The following is a 19,844-nucleotide window of genomic DNA, read 5'->3' on the forward strand; positions in this document are numbered from 1 at the left end:
CATAATCTAACTAGAAATATAAAGCAACATCATTAACAGTAACATAATTTGCTTCACTAGAAACAGAGTGGTTTTTAGACAAACATTAAATAAACTTTCCAGCACTTGTTTTGCAAATATAAAAACTATGAAGGGCCAGGCGTGGTGGCTCACGTCTATAATCCCAGCACTTTAGAAGGCCGAGGCGGGCGGATCACAAGGTCAAGAAATCAAGACCATCCTCACCAACATGGTGAAATCCCGTCTCTATTAAAAATACAAAAATCAGCTGGGCTTGGTGGCGCGTGCCTGTAGTTCCAGCTACTCCGGAGGCTGACGCAGGAGAATCGCTTGAACCCAGGAGGCAGAGGTTGCAGTGAGCCGAAATCGCGCCACTGCACTCCAGCATGGCGACAAAGCGAGACTCCGTCTAAAAAAAAAAAAAAAAACTATGAAAAGTCTCCACTATAGTAACATATAGAATGCATACCAAAAAACCTAAATATAAAAAACTGATAACTATAATTTTTAAATGAAATCATTTATTTGTCTCTGGTGGGAATCAGCACAAACAATTATAAACTTTTCACGAGGTGCAATGCTTTGGCCAAAAAGATCAGAGCACCATATAAATTACAGTATATCTGTCCAGTTCAGCCAACTCACAAGTGAAACACTGCTCTTAAAAAAGAGGTATGGAAAATGAAAAGCCAATCCAGATTATATTCCAAACAATACAAAAATCAGGAAAAAGGATTTTTTTTTTTTTTTGAGACGGAGTCTCGCTCTGTCGCCCAGGCTGGAGTGCAGTGGCGCTATCTCGGCTCACTGCAAGCTCCGCCTCCCGGGTTCACGCCATTCTCCTGCCTCAGCCTCTCCGAGTAGCTGGGACTACAGGCGCCCGCCACCACGCCCGGCTAATTTTTTGTATTTTTAGTAGAGACGGGGTTTCACCGTGGTCTCGATCTCCTGACCTCGTGATCCGCCCGCCTCGGCCTCCCAAAGTGCTGGGATTACAAGCGTGAGCCACCGCGCCCGGCCAGGAAAAAGGATTTTTAAAACACAAAGGTTGTTACTGCTGCCATATCATGTAAAGCCCATGAAATAACCTTAGAGAGATGAAAGCTGAATTATAACAACCTGATATATATTATCAACATACATGTTCTCAAAGTAAAAAGAGTGGGAAAAAATTCCCAAGGAAAGGTATATAAATGGCAGAGATCATAATATTCCTGATTAAATTAGGGGACTAATTTCCCATCAGGAAGAACAAACAGAAAACCTGAACTTTTAAGTAACCGTGCCAATGTATAAAGGGAGGAAAAGAGAGAGGGAAAAAGAGAATAAAGAAAAAAAAAAGTATAAGGAAGAAAAGCCAAAAAACACAAATTTCAAACACACAGGCACATGCACACACAGAGTATAAGATCATTTTTTGAGTAACTTGAGCCAATATTAAAGCTAATTGTAAAATACAAAGTATCTCTAAATGGGGTAAATAAAGTATTAAAAGAAAGCATATAAACTAAATACTACATTACAATAGTGAACCCTACTTATTATTGTTCTTTTTTTTTTTTTTTTTTTTTGAGACAGAGTCTCGCTCTGTGGCCCAGGCTGGAGTGCAGTGGCGCAATCTCGGCTCACTGCAAGCTCCGCCTCCCGGGTTCAAGCAATTCTCCTGCCTATTATTGTTCTTAAACTCATTTTCAATTACTTAACACAAACTAGAGTAATAATTAAAAGTATGCTATGACATGGTGCTTATCTGATACATTTAAAATTCATGGGAATAACTGTAAATAAAAAATACGGTTTAAGCAAAATTATCTGAATAAGCAAAATTTAACTAAGCTATGTCATTATAGCTAAGCTATGCCATTGTAATAACTTTCAATTTTAAAAAAGAGCATATTGAATGACAGCAGCAATCAGCATTTGTTATCAGTACTCTGCACCACAGAGCAGCATCATAAATGTCTTCCATGAAATACAGACAGAAGATGTTAAATCAATTGCTATCACAATGATGAGCCAAGAGAGGATTTCTACTGCCCAAGAACAAGATGAAATGTATAATTCTGTAACCTATGGTACTTACCTTGTCTTTGAAGATATGTGGATTTTGGTATATGAAATCTCGGTAGCTTTCTGTTCGTATTTTGTCCTAGGGTGGAGAGAGGAAAACGCTGTGTTTATAGGACAGTCTAAACAAATAAATTTTTTAAGGGAGATATTTGCCATATATCTAGTTTCCATAGCAGTTTTTATACCTGGAATACCAAGCTTATTTTTTTTCCTAAGAAAACAATAAAGAATAGAAATAGCAACAACACACAAAGAAAATATTTTATGAAGACTGAAAAATAAGACCCAAGTTCTTAAAAATGTATACATTTTCCTCTTGACGTGCATTATCACCATAAGACTTAGAGTGATAATTAAAGCTAATAAAAGATGAACATGTTTTGCTCCTTTCAATAGGGCCTGGAAACTACAGCCTGATTCTCTGTACTTGAGCTATATTAAAATAAGGGAGAAGCCAAGTGCAGCAGCTCATGCCTGTAATACTCACTTGAAGCTAGGAGTCTGAGACCAGGCTGGGCAACAAAGTGAGACCCTGTCTCCAAAAAAAAATAGAAATAAAAATAACGGGCTGGGTTCGGTGGCTCACACCTGTAATCCCAGCACTTTGGGAGGCCGAGGCGGGAGGATCACTTGAGGTCAGGAGTTCGAGACCAGCCTGACCAACATGGAGTAACCCTGTCTCTAAAAATACAAAATTAGCCAGGTGTGATGGCACATCCCGTAATCCTAGCTACTGGGGAGGCTGAGGCAGAAGAATCGCTTGAACCTGGGAGGCAGAGGTTGCAGTGAGCTGAGATTGCGCCATTGCACTCCAGCCTGGGCCACAAGAGCGAAAATTTCGTCTCAAAAAAAACAAAACAAAAACAAAAATAGAAAGGAGATAAAAATAAATAAATGTAAACGTTGCAGCTACATACAAAAAATTACACTAAACTGGATACGTTTTTCTAAGAAAGTCATTGATGAGCATTTATCTGATTTACATTCCTCTTTTGTCTGTAAAAAGTTCTGTAGTAGGAAATGATGTTTAAAAGCCCGTAAGCCTAAAAGTAAATCATTTGAGCCCTGCAGCCCACATTATAAGGCTCCTACACTCTGGAGTCTCACATAACCTGTGACCAAGGCAAACATGTAACTCTAACATTTATGCTGGTTCATGAACAGAGTTGATTCCCTAGGTTGAAACACATACTGACTGCAAATTAAGCAGTTAGGGGCTCTGCTGTCAAGTAACTAAAATATGACTATGATAAAAATAAATATCACAGAATGGGAATTCTAGTTTTAAGTTTCACATTAGGGTAAAAAGAACATATTACACCAATTGCTACAATATCAAAATTTTATACAAATCATACCCCCAATACATTTTTATGCCAATTGAGATTTTTTTTTAAAGCATAAAAGGAGATCTTAAAGGGCAAGGTGTTTTACTTAAGTACTAGACCTAAAAAGGGAATTGTCCATAATTAATTCCACGTTTTCTCATTATTTCTCACTGCTTTACAAAAAAAATTTCAATTAGCCTTATTAAATCTCCTGAAGTTATTTTAAGAATTACTAAGATAGGCCGGGCACGGTGGCTCAAGCCTGTAATCCCAGCACTTTGGGAGGCCGAGGCGGGCGGATCACGAGGTCAGGAGATCGAGACCATCCTGGCGAACACGGTGAAACCCCGTCTCTACTAAAAATACAAAAAATTAGCCGGGCGTGTTGGCAGGCGCCTGTAGTCCCAGCTACTCGGGAGGCTGAGGCAGGAGAATGGCGTGAACCCGGGAGGCGGAGCTTGCAGTGAGCCGAGATCGCGCCACTGCACTCCAGCCTGGGGGACAGAGCAAGACTCCGTCTCAAAAAAAAAAAAAAAAAAAAAAAAAAAAAAAAGAATTACTAAGATAAATAAATGTATATATATTAACTAATTATCTAATTTTAAAACTTTTTTTCAAAACATACCATTTCATACACTTTTACAAATTTTATACTCTTCTGATACTATAACCAGTGATTTTTGCAGAAACAACAAAATTTACACAGGGTGAACATCAGTCAGGAATGCAGTCACTCAGAAAACTCCCACTAATCATACTGCCTGACCACTACTTCCACTTAATCAATAGAATTCCAACTGCTATCCTAACGCCATGCACTGCTGCTCAACTAAACTACAATCTTTCATTCTGGCTCTTACAATATATTCATCTGTTTTTGTTTGTATGCTCATGCTGGTGTAATGAAATCCAAAGTATACAAAACATAGTGTCTTGTATATAGCAGAGCTTCAATTTAGTCACTTAATTTTTGAAAAAAAAATCCAATAAATATGAAAATGCAAGTAAATAAAACAGTAGCCTTTATAACCATTTCTAAAAATTTATTCTAACAAAGGCTAACATGTCAATACAAAACAACAATAAACAGAAATTTAAAAAATTTTTTTATATCAACCTTGAAACTAAGAAAAATAAAATAACAAAATTACTGCTCCAATACTTAGGAGCAAGATAATATTTTAAGACTAGTAAAGTATCAAGAAATTATTCCTACAAATATAAAAAAAAGAATGAAGGTAAAGAAAAAAGTTATATACTATAAATTTTACATATACAAGCAACAGTATGTTTTTAATTTACAAGATCATAAAGGTGGACCAAGTGCATGAGACAGGTGCAGATACAATAGAGAGAACGCAGCAAAGAAAAATTACTGAAATTTCACTTTACTAAATGGTACTATGATCTGTGATAAATGTACAACAGAATGAATAATGTTTCTCTTAAAACAAAGAAGACCAATGCATTTTGGATTTATAGTGTTAGGCAACGATGACTCTTCTTCAAAAAGATAAAGTGGCAAGGAATTTTGAAAGTTCATGTAGTCTATCCCTCTATCAACTATATCTCTGGAATTCAAAAAAGGTATCCTCATCTTATCTAGAAAAATAAGATCACAAGCTACTTTTATTTAAAATTATAATTAAAACATGTACCAAATATAGTGTCATGAAAAGACATGAAGTCAAGCAACAACAAATCCAAATTATACTCTATAAAAACAAGGCCAATTCCAAGCATAAAAATATGTCCTGTAAATATGATTTCCCAATTTTAAATGATTTATAAAAATTAGGTAAGATTCTAGTGGTAATATACCTTGAATAGTTTATGTGTGCTAAGAATCGTTCTAAGAAAAAGAAATAAAGCTGTGATATAAGGCATGCTTCACATTCATCCACAGCACGTAACTTGGCAAAATGCAAATGAATAAACAGCTCTTTTTGAATCAACTATCCATATGTCCTACAGACATTTAATCAAATCATTTCCAAGGGGAGGAAATTACACTGCACAAGAACTAAAGGAAGCTAAGGCACACAGAATGATATTTAAGTGATTCTCTCCAAGGGAAAAGGTGGCACTGGAAACTTCAAGTTGGAACTTCTTAAATCAGTATGTACATCGAAAGGAGTTAAACGTACCAGACCAGGTGTGAAATGTTATGGTTACTGACATATAGATACAAGTGTCCAGGATAAAGATTTGTAAATGGTAAGTACTCAAACTGAATTTCCCTGATGATTGTACTCACAACACTCAACACTCTACTGAAAGTTTCGGTGACCTTTAATCTATCTGTCTGAAAAGCCCAACACAATTTCCATACCAAAGGAATGAAAGGTTTATGGTATTTAAGCTGATGGGGTGATTTAAAATGACAAACATGGCCCTAGATAAACTTCTTTAAAGAAAATATTCTAAACATAAAAAAATTAATTTTAATAAAGAAAATGAAGCAAGTCAATTTCTTTTCGACAAATTCACTGAGACTTAAAATAATGTATTACTTATAATAAGATATCTATTATTTATAATGCTATGCCATTACCCACGTGACAACAAAAAGCACAACCATGACTTGTAATTAGTAATGACATGACAATGTTTTAAAAGACCCCACGTAAGTACAAGTATCAACTACCAAACTTCTGTGATCCAGCAAAACTGAATCAACAAAATATATACATGTTATCAAATATCCCTGGTTAGCTTAAATGCCTGTGCTTCAGGGAAACCATAAAATAAAACAATCTCTGGAAGAAGGATTTAGAAAGGGATATTTCGTTTGTTGGTTTTAAGAATAGGTAATAGTGGCATCTAAAACTCAGAGATAAACATCTAAAACTTTCAATTTTTACGTTCCAATATTTATTTTACTCTATGTAGATATTCTCAATTTCACTGAACTAAAAAGTACATCTTCCTATTTTACAATCTATAATACTTAATAAAATGTATAATTATCAAGTATAGCTAGAAATCAACTTCTATTTTATATGGATATTACCATTATAAAAATTAAAAACAGCCAGATTTAAATACAGTCACATGTCGCTTAATGCTAGGGATACTTCTGAGAAATGTGTTGTTGTGTGAACATCATAGAGAATACTTCACGAATGGAGATGGTATATAGCCTACTAAACACCTAGGCTCTGTAAGATAGCCTATTACTCCTAGGCTACAAACCTGTACAGCATGTCACTGAATACTGTAGGCAACTGTAACACAATGGTATTTGTGTATCTAAGCATATCTAAACATAGAAAAGGTACAGTAAAAATATGGCATTATAGTCTTGTGGAAGCACCATCACATCAGTCTGACTGACCGAAACACTAGTATGCAGTGCACGACTGTACCTAATTTGACTAATTCAGGAAATACTCCTATATGTCAATGATTTCAAATGTAAAAAAGTTACACCATAATAATTGTGAGATTTGTAATTAAACTTTATATCAAAGAATTATTATTGGCCCAAACAAAAGTCAGTATAGCTATTTAAAACACTGAAATTAATCATTTCCTTTACACATTAAAAGGTAATATATAATTTAATCCATCTAATTGTTCCTATTTAATAGCTGCCCTTGAGAAGACTAAAATTGTCGTTTTTCCAATATTTTAAGGAAAAAGCAATTTCATAAAAAGATTAATAATGATTTTAAATGGAATGTACAAATGACTGATGCCTCTGTAATCTTTTTTCCTTTTTTTTTTTTAAAATAGAGACAGGGTCTCACTATATGGCCCGGGCTCAAGCAATCCTCCTGCCTCGGGCTCCCAAAGTGCTGGTATTACAGGCATGTGCCACCGTGCCCAGTCTTGTAATATTTTCAACCCAAGATGAGCTACCAAGCACCAAAGAGGTGTTTAAAAAGCAGTTCTCCCCACCCAAAAAAAAGAGGTCTCCTATAGTGTACACATATATTAAGAAAGAACCTGTTCTATTTTTCCTTTAGTATGCATTTGGAGCATTTGTGTTCTTTTCTAACCTTTAGCATTTCTTCATGTATCCCATAATGCCCGTATGAGCTGAAATAAACACCATCCTCATCCTCCTGGAGGTCCGCAATGACACTAGTAGATGACGAGCAGGTTCTGACATCTGCGTGCATCACAAAATCCTGAGCAAATTGTCTGTAATCAATTTGAAATATACCCTTGAGACAGGTTTATTGGACCATGAATAAAGGAAAGGCTAGAGGTTGAGGAAGAGGGAAGAGGAGGGAGTACAGTGTGATGAGCCTTCTAAATCACATTCTATCTTGAACAACTGAAAGCTCCCCCTGCTGGATCTGAAGAAATGGCAATATTCAAAAACAATTATATGCACTCCTTCTACAAACCACAAAAGCAATGCCCACCGCAGATGATAGCTCCTTATGTCTTTCAACTCAACAAATAAGCATATTACTTTTATTATCCTCTATTATTTCTATTGTTTTAAAATCCTTTTTTTAGCAACTGAATCAATGTCGTTTATTTCAGCTCTATTAATAAAAACCATATTATTTCTTGGGAGTGTTATGTAAGCAGAAAGTAGACCCAAATAGATAATTATTTACATACACCAGCACCACACACTCCAGCTCTAAAACTCAGATCATGACATATTAGGAACCTATAAGGTATATAAAAGGGAGAAGTTCAAAGGGGCAAAAGGTAGAGTTGGTGTTGGTTACTTGGTTACCTAGCATAAAAATTCTGAAACAGGGAAGAGGAACTACAATTGGCTCTACTATCTTTCCTGCTGGACATTCAATCTGGCAAACCATCAGATGGGTACTCAGGCAACAGCAAACAGCTTACAAATCCAACAGGAAGGCCTGTGAGGTATACTTGTCAGAAATGCAGAATCTCAGGCCCTATTCTCAATCTTCTGAATCAGAATTTATATTTTAACACGATCCCAGTTGATTCCTATGCACATTAAACTTTGAAAAGTACTACACCAGTAGAATGCTAATTTATTCACTGGAAAAAAACTGTCACCATATATCTGGTTTTCTGGGTTCATACTACACCATAATTACACTTTGATTCCCCCCCACCGACCCCACCCTGACAAAGTCTTGCTCTGTTGCCCAGGCTGGAGTACAGTGGTGCGATCTCAGCTCACTGCAACCTCCCCTTCCCGGATTCAAGCAATTCTCCTGCCTCAGCCTCCCAAGTAGCTGGGATTACAGGCGTGCACCACCACACCCTGGCTAATTTTTGTATTTTTAGTAGATACAGGGTTTCACCATGTTGGCCAGGCTGGTCTCAAACTCCTGACCTCATGATCCACCTGCCTCGGCCTCCCAAAGTGCTGAGATTACAGGTGTGAGCCACCGCACCCGGCCTACATTTTGATTCTTTAAAAATAAAAACTTCAACCCTGTATTTTCCCCAAACCTCAAAAAGATTAATCCTTCCACTTTAAAAAACTAGGATAGAAAAAGTAAAATGGAGAAATCAACTACAAACAGGAAAATTGAAAGGAAGGCAATAAAGAACAAAAACATTCATGAGGACATTTGTCAGAACATATCAGAACAGGTAAAACTGTAACATTTTATATTAACTATATCCATAATGTACAAAAATGCTACATATCTTTAACAGTATGAAGATAAAATATCTACATTGTACTTTCCAGTATATGAAATGTTCTACTATATTCTACTTTGCCATTAGGTTGTATTATTTTAGAGATCTAAACAATTAATTTTGCAAGATTGATAAATTACTTCATTTTTTGCAGATCCTCACGTGCTCTAGCCAATGCGGCTTCAGCAGACAGTGCCCTGGCTTCCATATGTTTCAATTTTTCAACAACGGATGTATTTTCACTGAGTCCATTGGGGTATGAGAAGGGTACTGACACCGGTTCATAAAGATCTTCTACATCTAAAGAAATAAATGGACATTATTATCAGGCCATCTTATAACAATAAAACAAGTATAAATATGCCCTAAGTTTCTACTATGTGGCCAATTGAGAAAGATTAGTGAAAGTACTTTTAATTGAATATTAATCATCTTGGCTTTGCACAGTGGCTCTCGCCTATAATCCTAGCACTTTGGAAGGCCAAGGCAGGCAGATCACTTGAGGCCAACAGTTCAGGACCAGCCTGGCCAATTTGGTGAAACCTTGTCTCTACTAAAAAAAAAAAAATATAAAAAGTTAGCCAGGCCTGGTGGTGCAGGCCTTTAGTCCCAGCTACCTGGGAGGCTGAGGCAGAAGAATTGCTTGAACCTCAGAAGCAGAGGTTGCAGTGAGCTGAGATCGCACCACTGTACTCTAACCTGGGCAATATAGTGAGACTCGGTCTTAAAAATAATAATAAATATTTATCATCTACACTATTTGAATTCAAAGAGCATGCTGTTAGTCTAAGTTTTTCATTAGTTGGCTAAACTGAACATATATTTAAATATTATTAATTATACTCAACCAAATCCAGGAAGAAAAAAGTAGAAAGAAAAAAACCTAATATTTATTGATCAGCAGGTATCTTTCGAGTACATCATTACATCTTGTTTTATTCTCAAAACACAGTTAAGATGTATTTATCCCTATTTTAGGCATGGAAAAAATAAATTTCAGAGAAATTAAGTGACTATCCCAAAGTTATATATCTGTTTATGGAGGAACTAAGATTTAAACCCAAATCTGCCTTCCCAGCCCACGTTCTTGCCATTACACAAAGCCACCTCCTAGCCCGTGTCCTTATTGTAGCAGGTATTAAATTCAGATATTGCTTAAGGGAAATCCTGCCATATATGACAATATGAATGAACACGGATGACATTATGTGAAGCAAAATAAGCCAGACACAAACAGACAAATACTGTGTGATCTCACTTTTGTGTGGAATTAAAAAAAAAAACTCACAGAAGCAGAGAGTGGAATGGTGGTGGAAATGAGGAGATGTTGGTCAAAGGGTACACACTTTCAGCTATAAGATGAGTAAGTTCTGGACATCTGTCTATGGTAAAGTGACTATAGTTAAAAATGCTGCACTGTATACTTGAAATTTGCAGACAGTAGATCTTAACTGTTCTCACCACAAAAATAAAAAATGGAATGTGAGGTGATGATGTTAATCAGCTTGGTTATGGTAATCATTTCACAATGTATATGCATATCAAATCATCACATTGTATACCTGAAATGTACACAATTTTCACTTGTCAATTATACCTGAATAAAACTGGTGGAAAAAAAAAAACATTCCTAAGGACAGTGTGTAAAGAATTCTACACATTCAATAATTTTTCATCCTGGGCAAGGTGGAGTGAAATCTATACACTAAAGTCTTATTGCTGATATTATTAAATATTCTAATTCCTAGTATTATTTTTAAATTATTGATTTAATTTTAATTTCATTATATTTAATTTTAATTTCACTTCTCTGCAAAGAGAAGTTAATATATGTAGTTAGTGAATTTCACAAAATCAATGTCCATTTACTGGTCTAACTTTCGGATCAACTTAAGGCAGTAAGTAGCGCAAATATTACATTCTCCCCTCAGGATAGCACTGGAAGAAACGTGACTTCGTAAAAATTCCTATTCATTTTTTAGTTGTGAAGACACGTCCTTGGAGTTAGGACAAAATAGCTAAGCCTAACGAATACATAATACTATAAGAGACTACAGCCTAAGTTGAATTCTTGTTATAAAAGCAGTGCAGGGTGTCACTAGCTTCTCATCACTGGCAGAATATTGAGTCACTGAGGTTTAAAAACTGCATCATTCACTATCTAATTCACCAAAAATTAATGAGCACAACAAAATATTTCCAAACTATATAAGGCTGGTATATTATACTTTCTACTTCCTACTACAAACCTCATTTTGTATTTTGATTTCAAAATTCTTCAAACTGTTTGGCCAGTTTGTTTTGCTTTCTGCTGCAATAAAAATTAGTCATAATAAAAACTTTTTAATGTTAAGAATATGCAGGTAATTATATATTAAAGATTAAACTTAGAGACTTGAAAAAGAGAGAATATTAAGTATTAAATATTAAGATTCCTAACTACAATTTGCTAGAACAGTCTAATTCAAAGGCCTAAACCATATTCAGAAAGATGAACTTTCACGTCTACCTTTTGTCTCAGGATGTTCAAATCACCTGGATACTTTCAGGCAGAGAAGAATTACTACAAAAGCTGACTAATTTTTCAGTAAAATATAACAATTATAAATGTGTATAAACCTCACATAAGAGCTCCAAAATACATGAAGCAATTAAAGGCAAAACCAGACAATCTTTTGATCACAGAGTTTTTGGTTTTTTTAGACAGAGTCTTGCTCTGTCACCTGTATCCCAGGTTCAAGTGATTCTCCTTCCTCAACCTCCCGAGTAGCTGGGACTACAGGTGCCCGCCACCACGCCCGGCTAATTTTTTGTATTTTTAGTAGAGATGGGGTTTCACTGTGTTAGCCAGGATGGTCTCGATCTCCTGACCTCATGATCTGTCTGTAGCCTCCCAAAGTGCTGGGATTACAGGTGTGAGCCACCACACCTGGCCGACTATTAGTTTTTAAGCAACTTAACTTTTCTATTGAAACCAACTACCTGATGAGGCATTTAGAGAATTTTTAAAAGCATGTCTTTTCCTAAAACACTTTACCTCCATTTTGCCATAACAAATGGCCTTATGTTAATTAAAGTAGATACACTTAAGCTCATCTTACCAAATTGAAGTAAAAGGTCATCTTCTAATACTGGCTTCAAATACTCTTCTTTCTCCCAAGGCACTGGGTTGTATATGGAATTCATGTACTCAACTGTAGGATTCTGGATATAAAATTAATCTCATGTTTTTTTCATTACATAGAATCACAAAATCTCCTTAGTAAAAACTACAGAAATTAAACAAAAAGGAAATCATGTTTGCATCACACAAAATCAGTATGTCTCTAAAAAGTCTACGTGCCTGTCATTTCATTAACTTGCTGGATGATTGCTTAATCAGTAGTTTCAATGCAGAGCTTTTTTTTACTGTTTGGATTTGGGGAAAGCGTTGTCATGTCATTAAACATTCATTTAAACAGGACAAAAAAAAAACAAAGTATCTGAAAAAAACAGAATAAAAAAGAGCAACCAAAATACTTAAAATCACATTAGAAATTATTTCTGATTTTACAGATCCTGTCCATCAGTATTTCCCTTTATTTGACACTGAATTACTTTTTCACATACACCGATTCATCTCTTAGATGCAGTGAAAACAATATTTGTTAGTTATGGTAGACATTTACATGGTGCTTTCTGCTGTGCTAGCTCCTAATGTCCGTGATTCCCCAATATGATGAGTACCAAATTTAATGCAGTTCTTCATATTCCTTTAAATAATCAGTATACTGACAGTCACTGTAGCATTTCTTTAATTTCTAAACAAAATTATAAATTAAGCTGTCAACTTACCTTAAGTCTAATAAAATTTATTAGCTTAATGTATCCATAAAATTCAAGTCCTAAAGGGGGAAAAAGATAATTCACCTATGTTAACATACTGAGTTTTAACTGACCTGTTCTATAAAGCCTTCTCTGATTAAACAATAATTCTGACCTCTAAATTACTACTTATATTTTGAATTTTATTAAGAATTAGAAGTAGTAATACAATGATACTTCTGAATATCTTGAGAAGCAGCCATAGATGACAAATTAAAGTTTTTGTAGTATTTCTAAAAAGATGGGAAATTGGTTTTTAAAATTCTACTCCTCCTTTGTCAGAACGATACAAATCTGGAAAATTAGGTCCGACATTTTACCAAGTATTTGGCAATTGATAGCAGAGCTGAAAGTTTTAAATCCCTAATTTTTATGGTGTGTATCAAATTATAATTTTGCCAGGACATGGTGTATACTAGCTTTTACATGAAGTTAAATGATGCAAACCCAATGAGGCTTGTTATCTGGTTCTCATATCTTTCCAGAAATGAAGCAGCATTTAAAACAAAGGAAAGCAGTAGTATATCCAACCAACCAATTATTTGTCATAAAACTGTTTTGAGAAAGCTTTAATAGTATACAAACTCCCTATATTGGTAAGGAAAAAAAAAAACAACAAAATTCTATCTTAAGTATGATTCTAATACTTTAGAAATGCAACATTAAAAACATTAAGGCTGGGCACAGTGGCTCATGCCTGTAATCCCAGCACTTTGGGAGGCCCCAAGGCAGGCGGATCACCTGAGGTCGGGAGTTCCAGACCAGCCTGACCAACATGGAGAAACCCTGTCTCTACTAAAAATATAAAATTAGCCAGTGTGGTGGCACATGCCTATAATCCCAGCTACTCGGGAGGCTGGGGCAGGAGAATCACTTGAACCCAGGAGGCAGAGGTTGCGGTGAGCCAAGATCGTGCCATTGCACTCCAGCCTGGGCAACAAGAGCTAGACTCCGTCTCAAAAACAAAAACAAAAAAAAAACATTAAAAAATGAGGCTGTCATTTATGCCTTACAAAAGTACTTGCAGTTGAATTTATGATTTATAAACATGTGATACCACGTATTTATCTGACACTGAAACATCTGTTAGTATTTGCTATTCTTCAATAATGTCCCTTCTTAGTAGTCAACAAATACAGGGACCAAAAAACCTATTCTGTATTTTTTTTTTTTTTTTTTGAGACGTTGTCTCAGTCTGTCGCCCAGGCTGGAGTGCAGTGGCATGATCTCAGCTCACTGCAACCTCCACCTCCCGGGTTCAAGTAATTCTCCTGCCTCAGCCTCCCAAGTAGCTGGGACTACAGGCACATGCCACCATGCCCGACTAATTTTTTGTATTTTTAGTAGAGTCGGGTTTTCACTGGGTTAGCCAGGACGGTCTCAATCTCCTGACCTTGTGATCCACCCGCCTTGGCCTCTCAAAGTGCTGGAATCACAGGCTTGAGCCATAGCACCTGGCCTATTTAGTTAATTTTATTGTAGTATAGCTCTTCTATATCCATTTAAAGAAGTGGAAGGCCTTAATTGTAAGGCAAGTGTGTTTAAATAAAAGTTTCAATAGAAACATCACCTGAGTATTTTGCGTATTAACCTTATCTTCATCACTCTTTTTCCAGTCTCTACCAAACTTTGTATAAAACTCAGTCTCGTAGGCTGTGAAGTTCATGTCATGCTTTGAGCTGACTTTTTTCAAATGACCTGCCTCCTTTTTCAAGTCCTACATCTACACTTGCTCTCCCTAAATCTAATATGTAATCACATAAAATGTAAAAATGTAATCACATGCCAAGTCTGTTTTTGTTTTTAGTTGAAAAGCTAATATAAGCTTAAATATAGTGAATCTTGTCTAGAAGAGTGACTTACTTTTTCTCAAGGACCACTTGTCAAAAAAACTCCATTTCCACAAAATGTTGCTGTATGATTCGCCACATTAAACTCGTACAGAAAAGGGTCTGAAAAACTATAAAATCTGAACTTATATTTCACAACTTTTTTTTTTTTTTTTTTGAGAAGAGTCTCACTCTGTCACCCAGGCTAGAGTGCAGTGATGCCATCTCAGCTCACTGCTACCTCCGCCTCCCAGGTTTAAGCAATTCACCTGCCTCAGTCTTCTGAGTAGCTGCTATTACAGGTGTGCGTCACCACACCCAGATAACTTTTGTATTTTAGTAGAGGTGGGGTTTCAGCATGTTGGCCAGGCTGGTCTTGAACTCCCGACCTAAAGTGATCCACCTACCTCAGCCTCCCAAAGTGCTGGGATTACAGGCGTGAGCTGCCACGCCTGGCCAAATTTCACAACTTAAATTGCCTTTATTCTAAAAAATACTCACCATGTTTATGAACCATGCTGTCAATATTAAATTGATGCTCAGACTTACAGTGTGAAAATGTTTCTTCAGCAGATGTGAATAACCTGAAAAATCAAGCAACAGCTTCATGGAATAGTCCCCCAAGAAGTCTAAATACCGATTTCTTGTTACATGAAATCTTTTACTCTGCTGGTTTCTAGTTTTACTTCCAATTAAGAAAAAACAAACACACTTGTATCTGAAAGGAAGGGAACCCAGCACTTTTAAAGAGAATTAGTACTTCTGCGTCCCATTTTACACCTAAAACCAATTATTCTTTAAATGTCAAAGTGAATTTGTCAAATATCACTGATTTTATCAAAAGGTTTTTAAGAGAGTTCCTTTTGATAGAGTCTGTTCCTCTCAAGTCATACAATTTCTCTACTTGAGATTCTTTTCTCCTCTAAGTGTCAACTCTGCTTTCAGAGGCTTTGAACTGGCACAGCTCAAACTGCTTTTAGAAATAAAGCATAAAATGTAATTTTACAGCTGGCATACTCCCAAGTGCCTTATTTCAAAAGTGATCTTGTAGTGTTCCCAACGTACTTGCATCACAGACACTGTGAGGATCAATCCTCTTTATTATGTGACATGCAAATCTGAAGGCCACTTAAAGACAGGAATACAGAGCAGAGAAGCTGCATACCTTATCTATATTCCTAACACATGTGGAGCATTAGTTTTCAACAAATGTTTACCGAGATAGGTTATTTGGACTATTTATGGAGGCTATCACAGCCACTGCACCACTGGTGCTCAATAAATATTTTATGACAACTAGAATATATACAGGCATTCTATCTACCCAATGGGGCTACAGATGAGAACACTAACGCACCACCACTCAGCACCATGCCCAGATACAGGGAACACTAGAAAATGTATTAAAATAACACTGGCCAATGCCAACCAGGCCTCTTTCATGCCTACTGGCCTAGGACAGGAGCCAAAGCTTCCCAAGACTAATAGACAGAATTTTAAGTGGCAAGAATATGAGTTTGTTAATAAGCACACCACAGCTTTGTGACCTTGAGCAAATTATTGATACTACAGTCTTTTCCCTAAGTGAAAAGTCCTACTTAAGTAAGGTGAACTTCCTTCTTAGACTACGTAAACCGCTCAAATAAAGAAATGTTTCACCTGAGAAGCTCTGTACTGGTCAAAGAATTAGCATGGTAAAGCTGGAAGGCTCCGTAGGGATTATCTAGTTCAGGGTGGCTGCCAAATTTGTTACTCATTAGTAACTCGTTAGTAACTTCACTGTTACTTCTGATCTTGTCCTCATAAAAAAAGAATATTCTTAGACCCCATCCCTGGTTTGGAAGGATTCCGGTGCAGAGTTCAGTATCATTTTGTTTTCAGCGTCTCAAGTGACAAGATTTGGGAACCACAGATTCAATGCACTACTAATCAAAAGCTTGTAGTACAACCGGCCTTCCAGTTCACGGTTCCCCCTCTCTACTACTGAGGGTCCTCCTTCTCCACAAGCCCTCACCCCAGACCAGTGGTTCCAGAATTCAAAGACAGGCCACTCTGGCTTGCCTCCTGCCCGAAGGCGTGCCTGGGCACACAGACCCCACGCGCCCGGGCACCCTAGAGCAGAGGCCAGGCGCTGAGGCGGACGAACCTGTTACAGAACAGGCAGGGGGTCTGCTCCTTGTCGTGGGGGAGATCTGCATCGTCCTCATCCTCCCAGGCGGCCTCGTCCCCGCTGTCCGACAGTTCTGGCAGGTCCTCCTCATCCTTCACAGCGCCCCGGCCGCCTAACACACGCACAACAATCAGATCGGCCTCGGACACCGGTGCGGCCCGGGGGCTCGAGGAGCAGGTGAGGATGGGCTCTCCCTCGCCCCGTTCGCCCGCGGCCCTCACTCAGCACCTCCTTCATGATCCCTGCGAGCCCCCCACCCCGCCCGCGCCCGTGTCCCGGAGGGTCTTCCACCAGCCCCACAGCGGCGCGGCCTGGGGCCGGGCGAGCCGGGTGCTGAGAGGCCAGGGTACCCACCGGTAGCGCCTGACGCTAACGAGCACATGGCTGTGGTGCCCCGAGAGCCCGGCGTGTCTGGGGGCGGGGACCGGATTGGGCAACGAGCGCGCGCAGCGGCCGCCGACTCCGGGAACAAGCGCGAGCACAAGCGCGAGCCCGCGGCGGGACCGGGCTCCGGGAACTTCGCAGACCGCAGGGATCGCCGAAGCGCGCTAGCTGAGTCGCAAGCGCTTCCGGTCTCGAGGCGCCGTGCTGGTCACGTGAGGTGGGGGGGCGGGGCGAGAGCGGGGGCTCCGCCTCCTCCCGCCGCAGGGTTGACGCAGTGCGCGCTGAGGAGGCGCGCTGATGACGGTTAATATTGCAGCCCGGGAAGTGAGTTTTGTCTCCTCCTTGGGTTGCGGCAGGCGTTAGCGGGAGGTCCCGGTCCGCCTCTCTGAGCCCCGAGGCGGAGTGACGTCGCAGCTGTTTTGCTGTTGGCATCCTGTCCTCTGTGCGCCCCTTTTTCCTGGGCTGAACGGTTAGCGGAGGGGCGATCGGTCCATAACGCCCTCTGGTGGCAGAGGAGGCCAAACGCTGGAGGCTCGGCTGGTTTCTGGGCTTCCAGGTCCTGCAGGAGGTGCAGCTGGCGAGAGGGAACGAACTGCATGGGCCAGGGTGGGTCTACTGCGGGGACGGATAGGCGTCAGACCCCCCAAAACGGATTTTAATATTTGGTTAAGTGAGAACGCGAACTCTAGAGGCAGCCTACTGGGTTTGAATCCTACGCATGTCACTTTGTAACTATGATCTTGGGCAAGTTACTGGACCTCTCTCTGCCTCAGTTTCATCAAATACAAAACAAGGATAATAACTGCACTTGGGCTGGGCACGGTGGCTCACATCTATAGTACCAGCACTTTGGGAGGCTGAGGCGGGCGGATCACCTGAGGTCAGGAGTTTGAGACCAGCCTGGCCAACATGGTGAAACCCTGTCCCTACTAAAAATACAAAAATTAACCAGGTGTGGTGGCACGTGCCTGCAATCCCAGCTACTTGGGAGGCTGAGGCAGGAGAATTGCTTGAGCCCGGGAGGTGGAGCTTGTAGTGAGCTGAGATTGTGCCACTGCACTCCAGCCTGGGCAACAGAGCAAGACTCCATCTTAAAACAAAAAACCTGCACTAACCTCAAGACTACAGTAAGGATAAAACGAGTTAATACATGTAAAGTGCTCAGACATAAGTGTTAACTTTGTCCTAAACAATGGAAAATGGTTGAACTATTTAAGCCAGGGAGTGATGCTCTCAGATGTGTTGAGAAAGTAACATTCTGGCTGCTGTGTGAGGAAGAATACAAATGTTCCCCTGCCTGCCTCATGCCACTTCCCTTTCTTCCTTTCCTAATATCTATTCAAACCATAAAACGTTTTTTTTTTTTAAGACGGAGTTTCGCTCTCGTTGCCCAGGCTGGAGTGCAATGGCACGATCTCGGCTCACCGCAACCTCCACCTCCCGGGTTCAAGCGATTCTCCTGCCTCAGCCTCCCGAGTAGCTGGGATTGCAGGCATGCACCACCACGCCTGGCTGATTTTGGATCTTTAGTAGAGACAGGGTTTCTCCATGTTGGTCAGGCTGGTCTTGAACTCCCGACCTCAGGTGATCCACCTGCCCCTGTGCCACCGCCCGGCCCAGAATTCTTTCTTAGGAGGGAGTACCCCAGGCTCTAGCAGAGTTTATCTAATTGGCCTATCAGGCCCTGCATAATCCTGCCTCTTTGCAATGGAACCCTCCACCTTGGGTCCCACCCTTAAGCCTTTTATTTACTGCTAATCATTGAATGTTCTACAAATGGGTAGGTCCCTTTGGTCTCAACCAGAAACACTTTCCTCAGGCCATTTCTAAAATAGTTTCCACCATTATTTCAGGAGTATCCTGTTAGTTTCTTAGCACCCACCATTTGCTTGATTTTTTTATTTCTTTTTTGGTGATACCCCACAGCACTGAACAATAAGGGTAAGTAAGGGCCATGTCTCTTTACTTTCATTTCTCTGGCACATAATATGTGGCCTGGCCCATAGTATTAATAGATACTGAATGTATTCACTGAATAAAAATGATGCCTTATATTATTGGTAAATGTACTTCTAAATGTACTTCTCTCCCTAATTGTAAATTCCTAGAGGACAGAATCCATTACATATTAATTTTTGTTTTTGTTTATCTTTGAGACAGAGTCTCACTCGGTCGCCCAGGCTGGAGTGCAGTGGTGCGATCTTGTCCCACTGCAACCTCCACCTCCCAGGTTCAAGCGATTCTCCTGTTTCAGCCTCCCTAGTAGCTGGGATTACAGGTGCTCACCACCACGCCTGGCTAATTTTTATATTTTTAGTAGTGACAGGGTTTCACCATGTTGGTCAGGCTGGTCGTGAACTCTTGACCTCAAGTGATCTGCCCACCTAGGCTTCCCAAAGTCCTCAGATTACAGGCATGATCGACCGCATCTAGCCCAAATATTAATTTTGAAGCTTTCTTACATCCTAGGACATTGCCAGAATAGCTGCTGGCCCTCTTGAGTTGGAGTCATTGTTCATGGATGCATCCCCAGTGCCTATATGCTCAGTGGCACGTAAGAGGCACTGAATAAGCATTTGTTGAATGAATTAATGAACA

At 39.2% G+C, this 19,844-nt stretch overlaps 1 protein-coding gene across 2 annotated transcripts in view; it reads right to left on the reverse strand.

Annotated features, from left to right (window-relative positions):
- PRMT3 (protein arginine methyltransferase 3) overlaps nt 1-17,429 on the reverse strand; it is a 127,650-nt gene extending 110,221 nt beyond the window's left edge. Inside the window, exons 1-8 of one of the 2 annotated variants that reach the window (XM_032166407.2) lie at nt 17,217-17,429; nt 16,839-16,974; nt 15,194-15,276; nt 12,834-12,883; nt 12,101-12,203; nt 9,140-9,299; nt 7,403-7,547; nt 2,084-2,149 (exon numbers count right to left, since the gene is read on the reverse strand). In XM_032166407.2, the coding sequence (XP_032022298.1) occupies nt 2,084-2,149; nt 7,403-7,547; nt 9,140-9,299; nt 12,101-12,203; nt 12,834-12,883; nt 15,194-15,276; nt 16,839-16,974; nt 17,217-17,244 (771 nt within the window). In that variant the 5' untranslated portion in view covers nt 17,245-17,429. The remainder of the gene's footprint in view (nt 1-2,083; nt 2,150-7,402; nt 7,548-9,139; nt 9,300-12,100; nt 12,204-12,833; nt 12,884-15,193; nt 15,277-16,838; nt 16,975-17,216) is intronic. The other variant, XM_058446547.1, reaches the window with a different exon arrangement.
- Nucleotides 17,430-19,844: the final 2,415 nt, after the last annotated feature.

The sequence above is a fragment of the Hylobates moloch genome, unplaced genomic scaffold (assembly GCF_009828535.3).
Source record: "Hylobates moloch isolate HMO894 unplaced genomic scaffold, HMol_V3 SCAFFOLD_11, whole genome shotgun sequence".
In the NCBI taxonomy this organism is placed as follows: Eukaryota; Metazoa; Chordata; class Mammalia; order Primates; family Hylobatidae; genus Hylobates; species Hylobates moloch.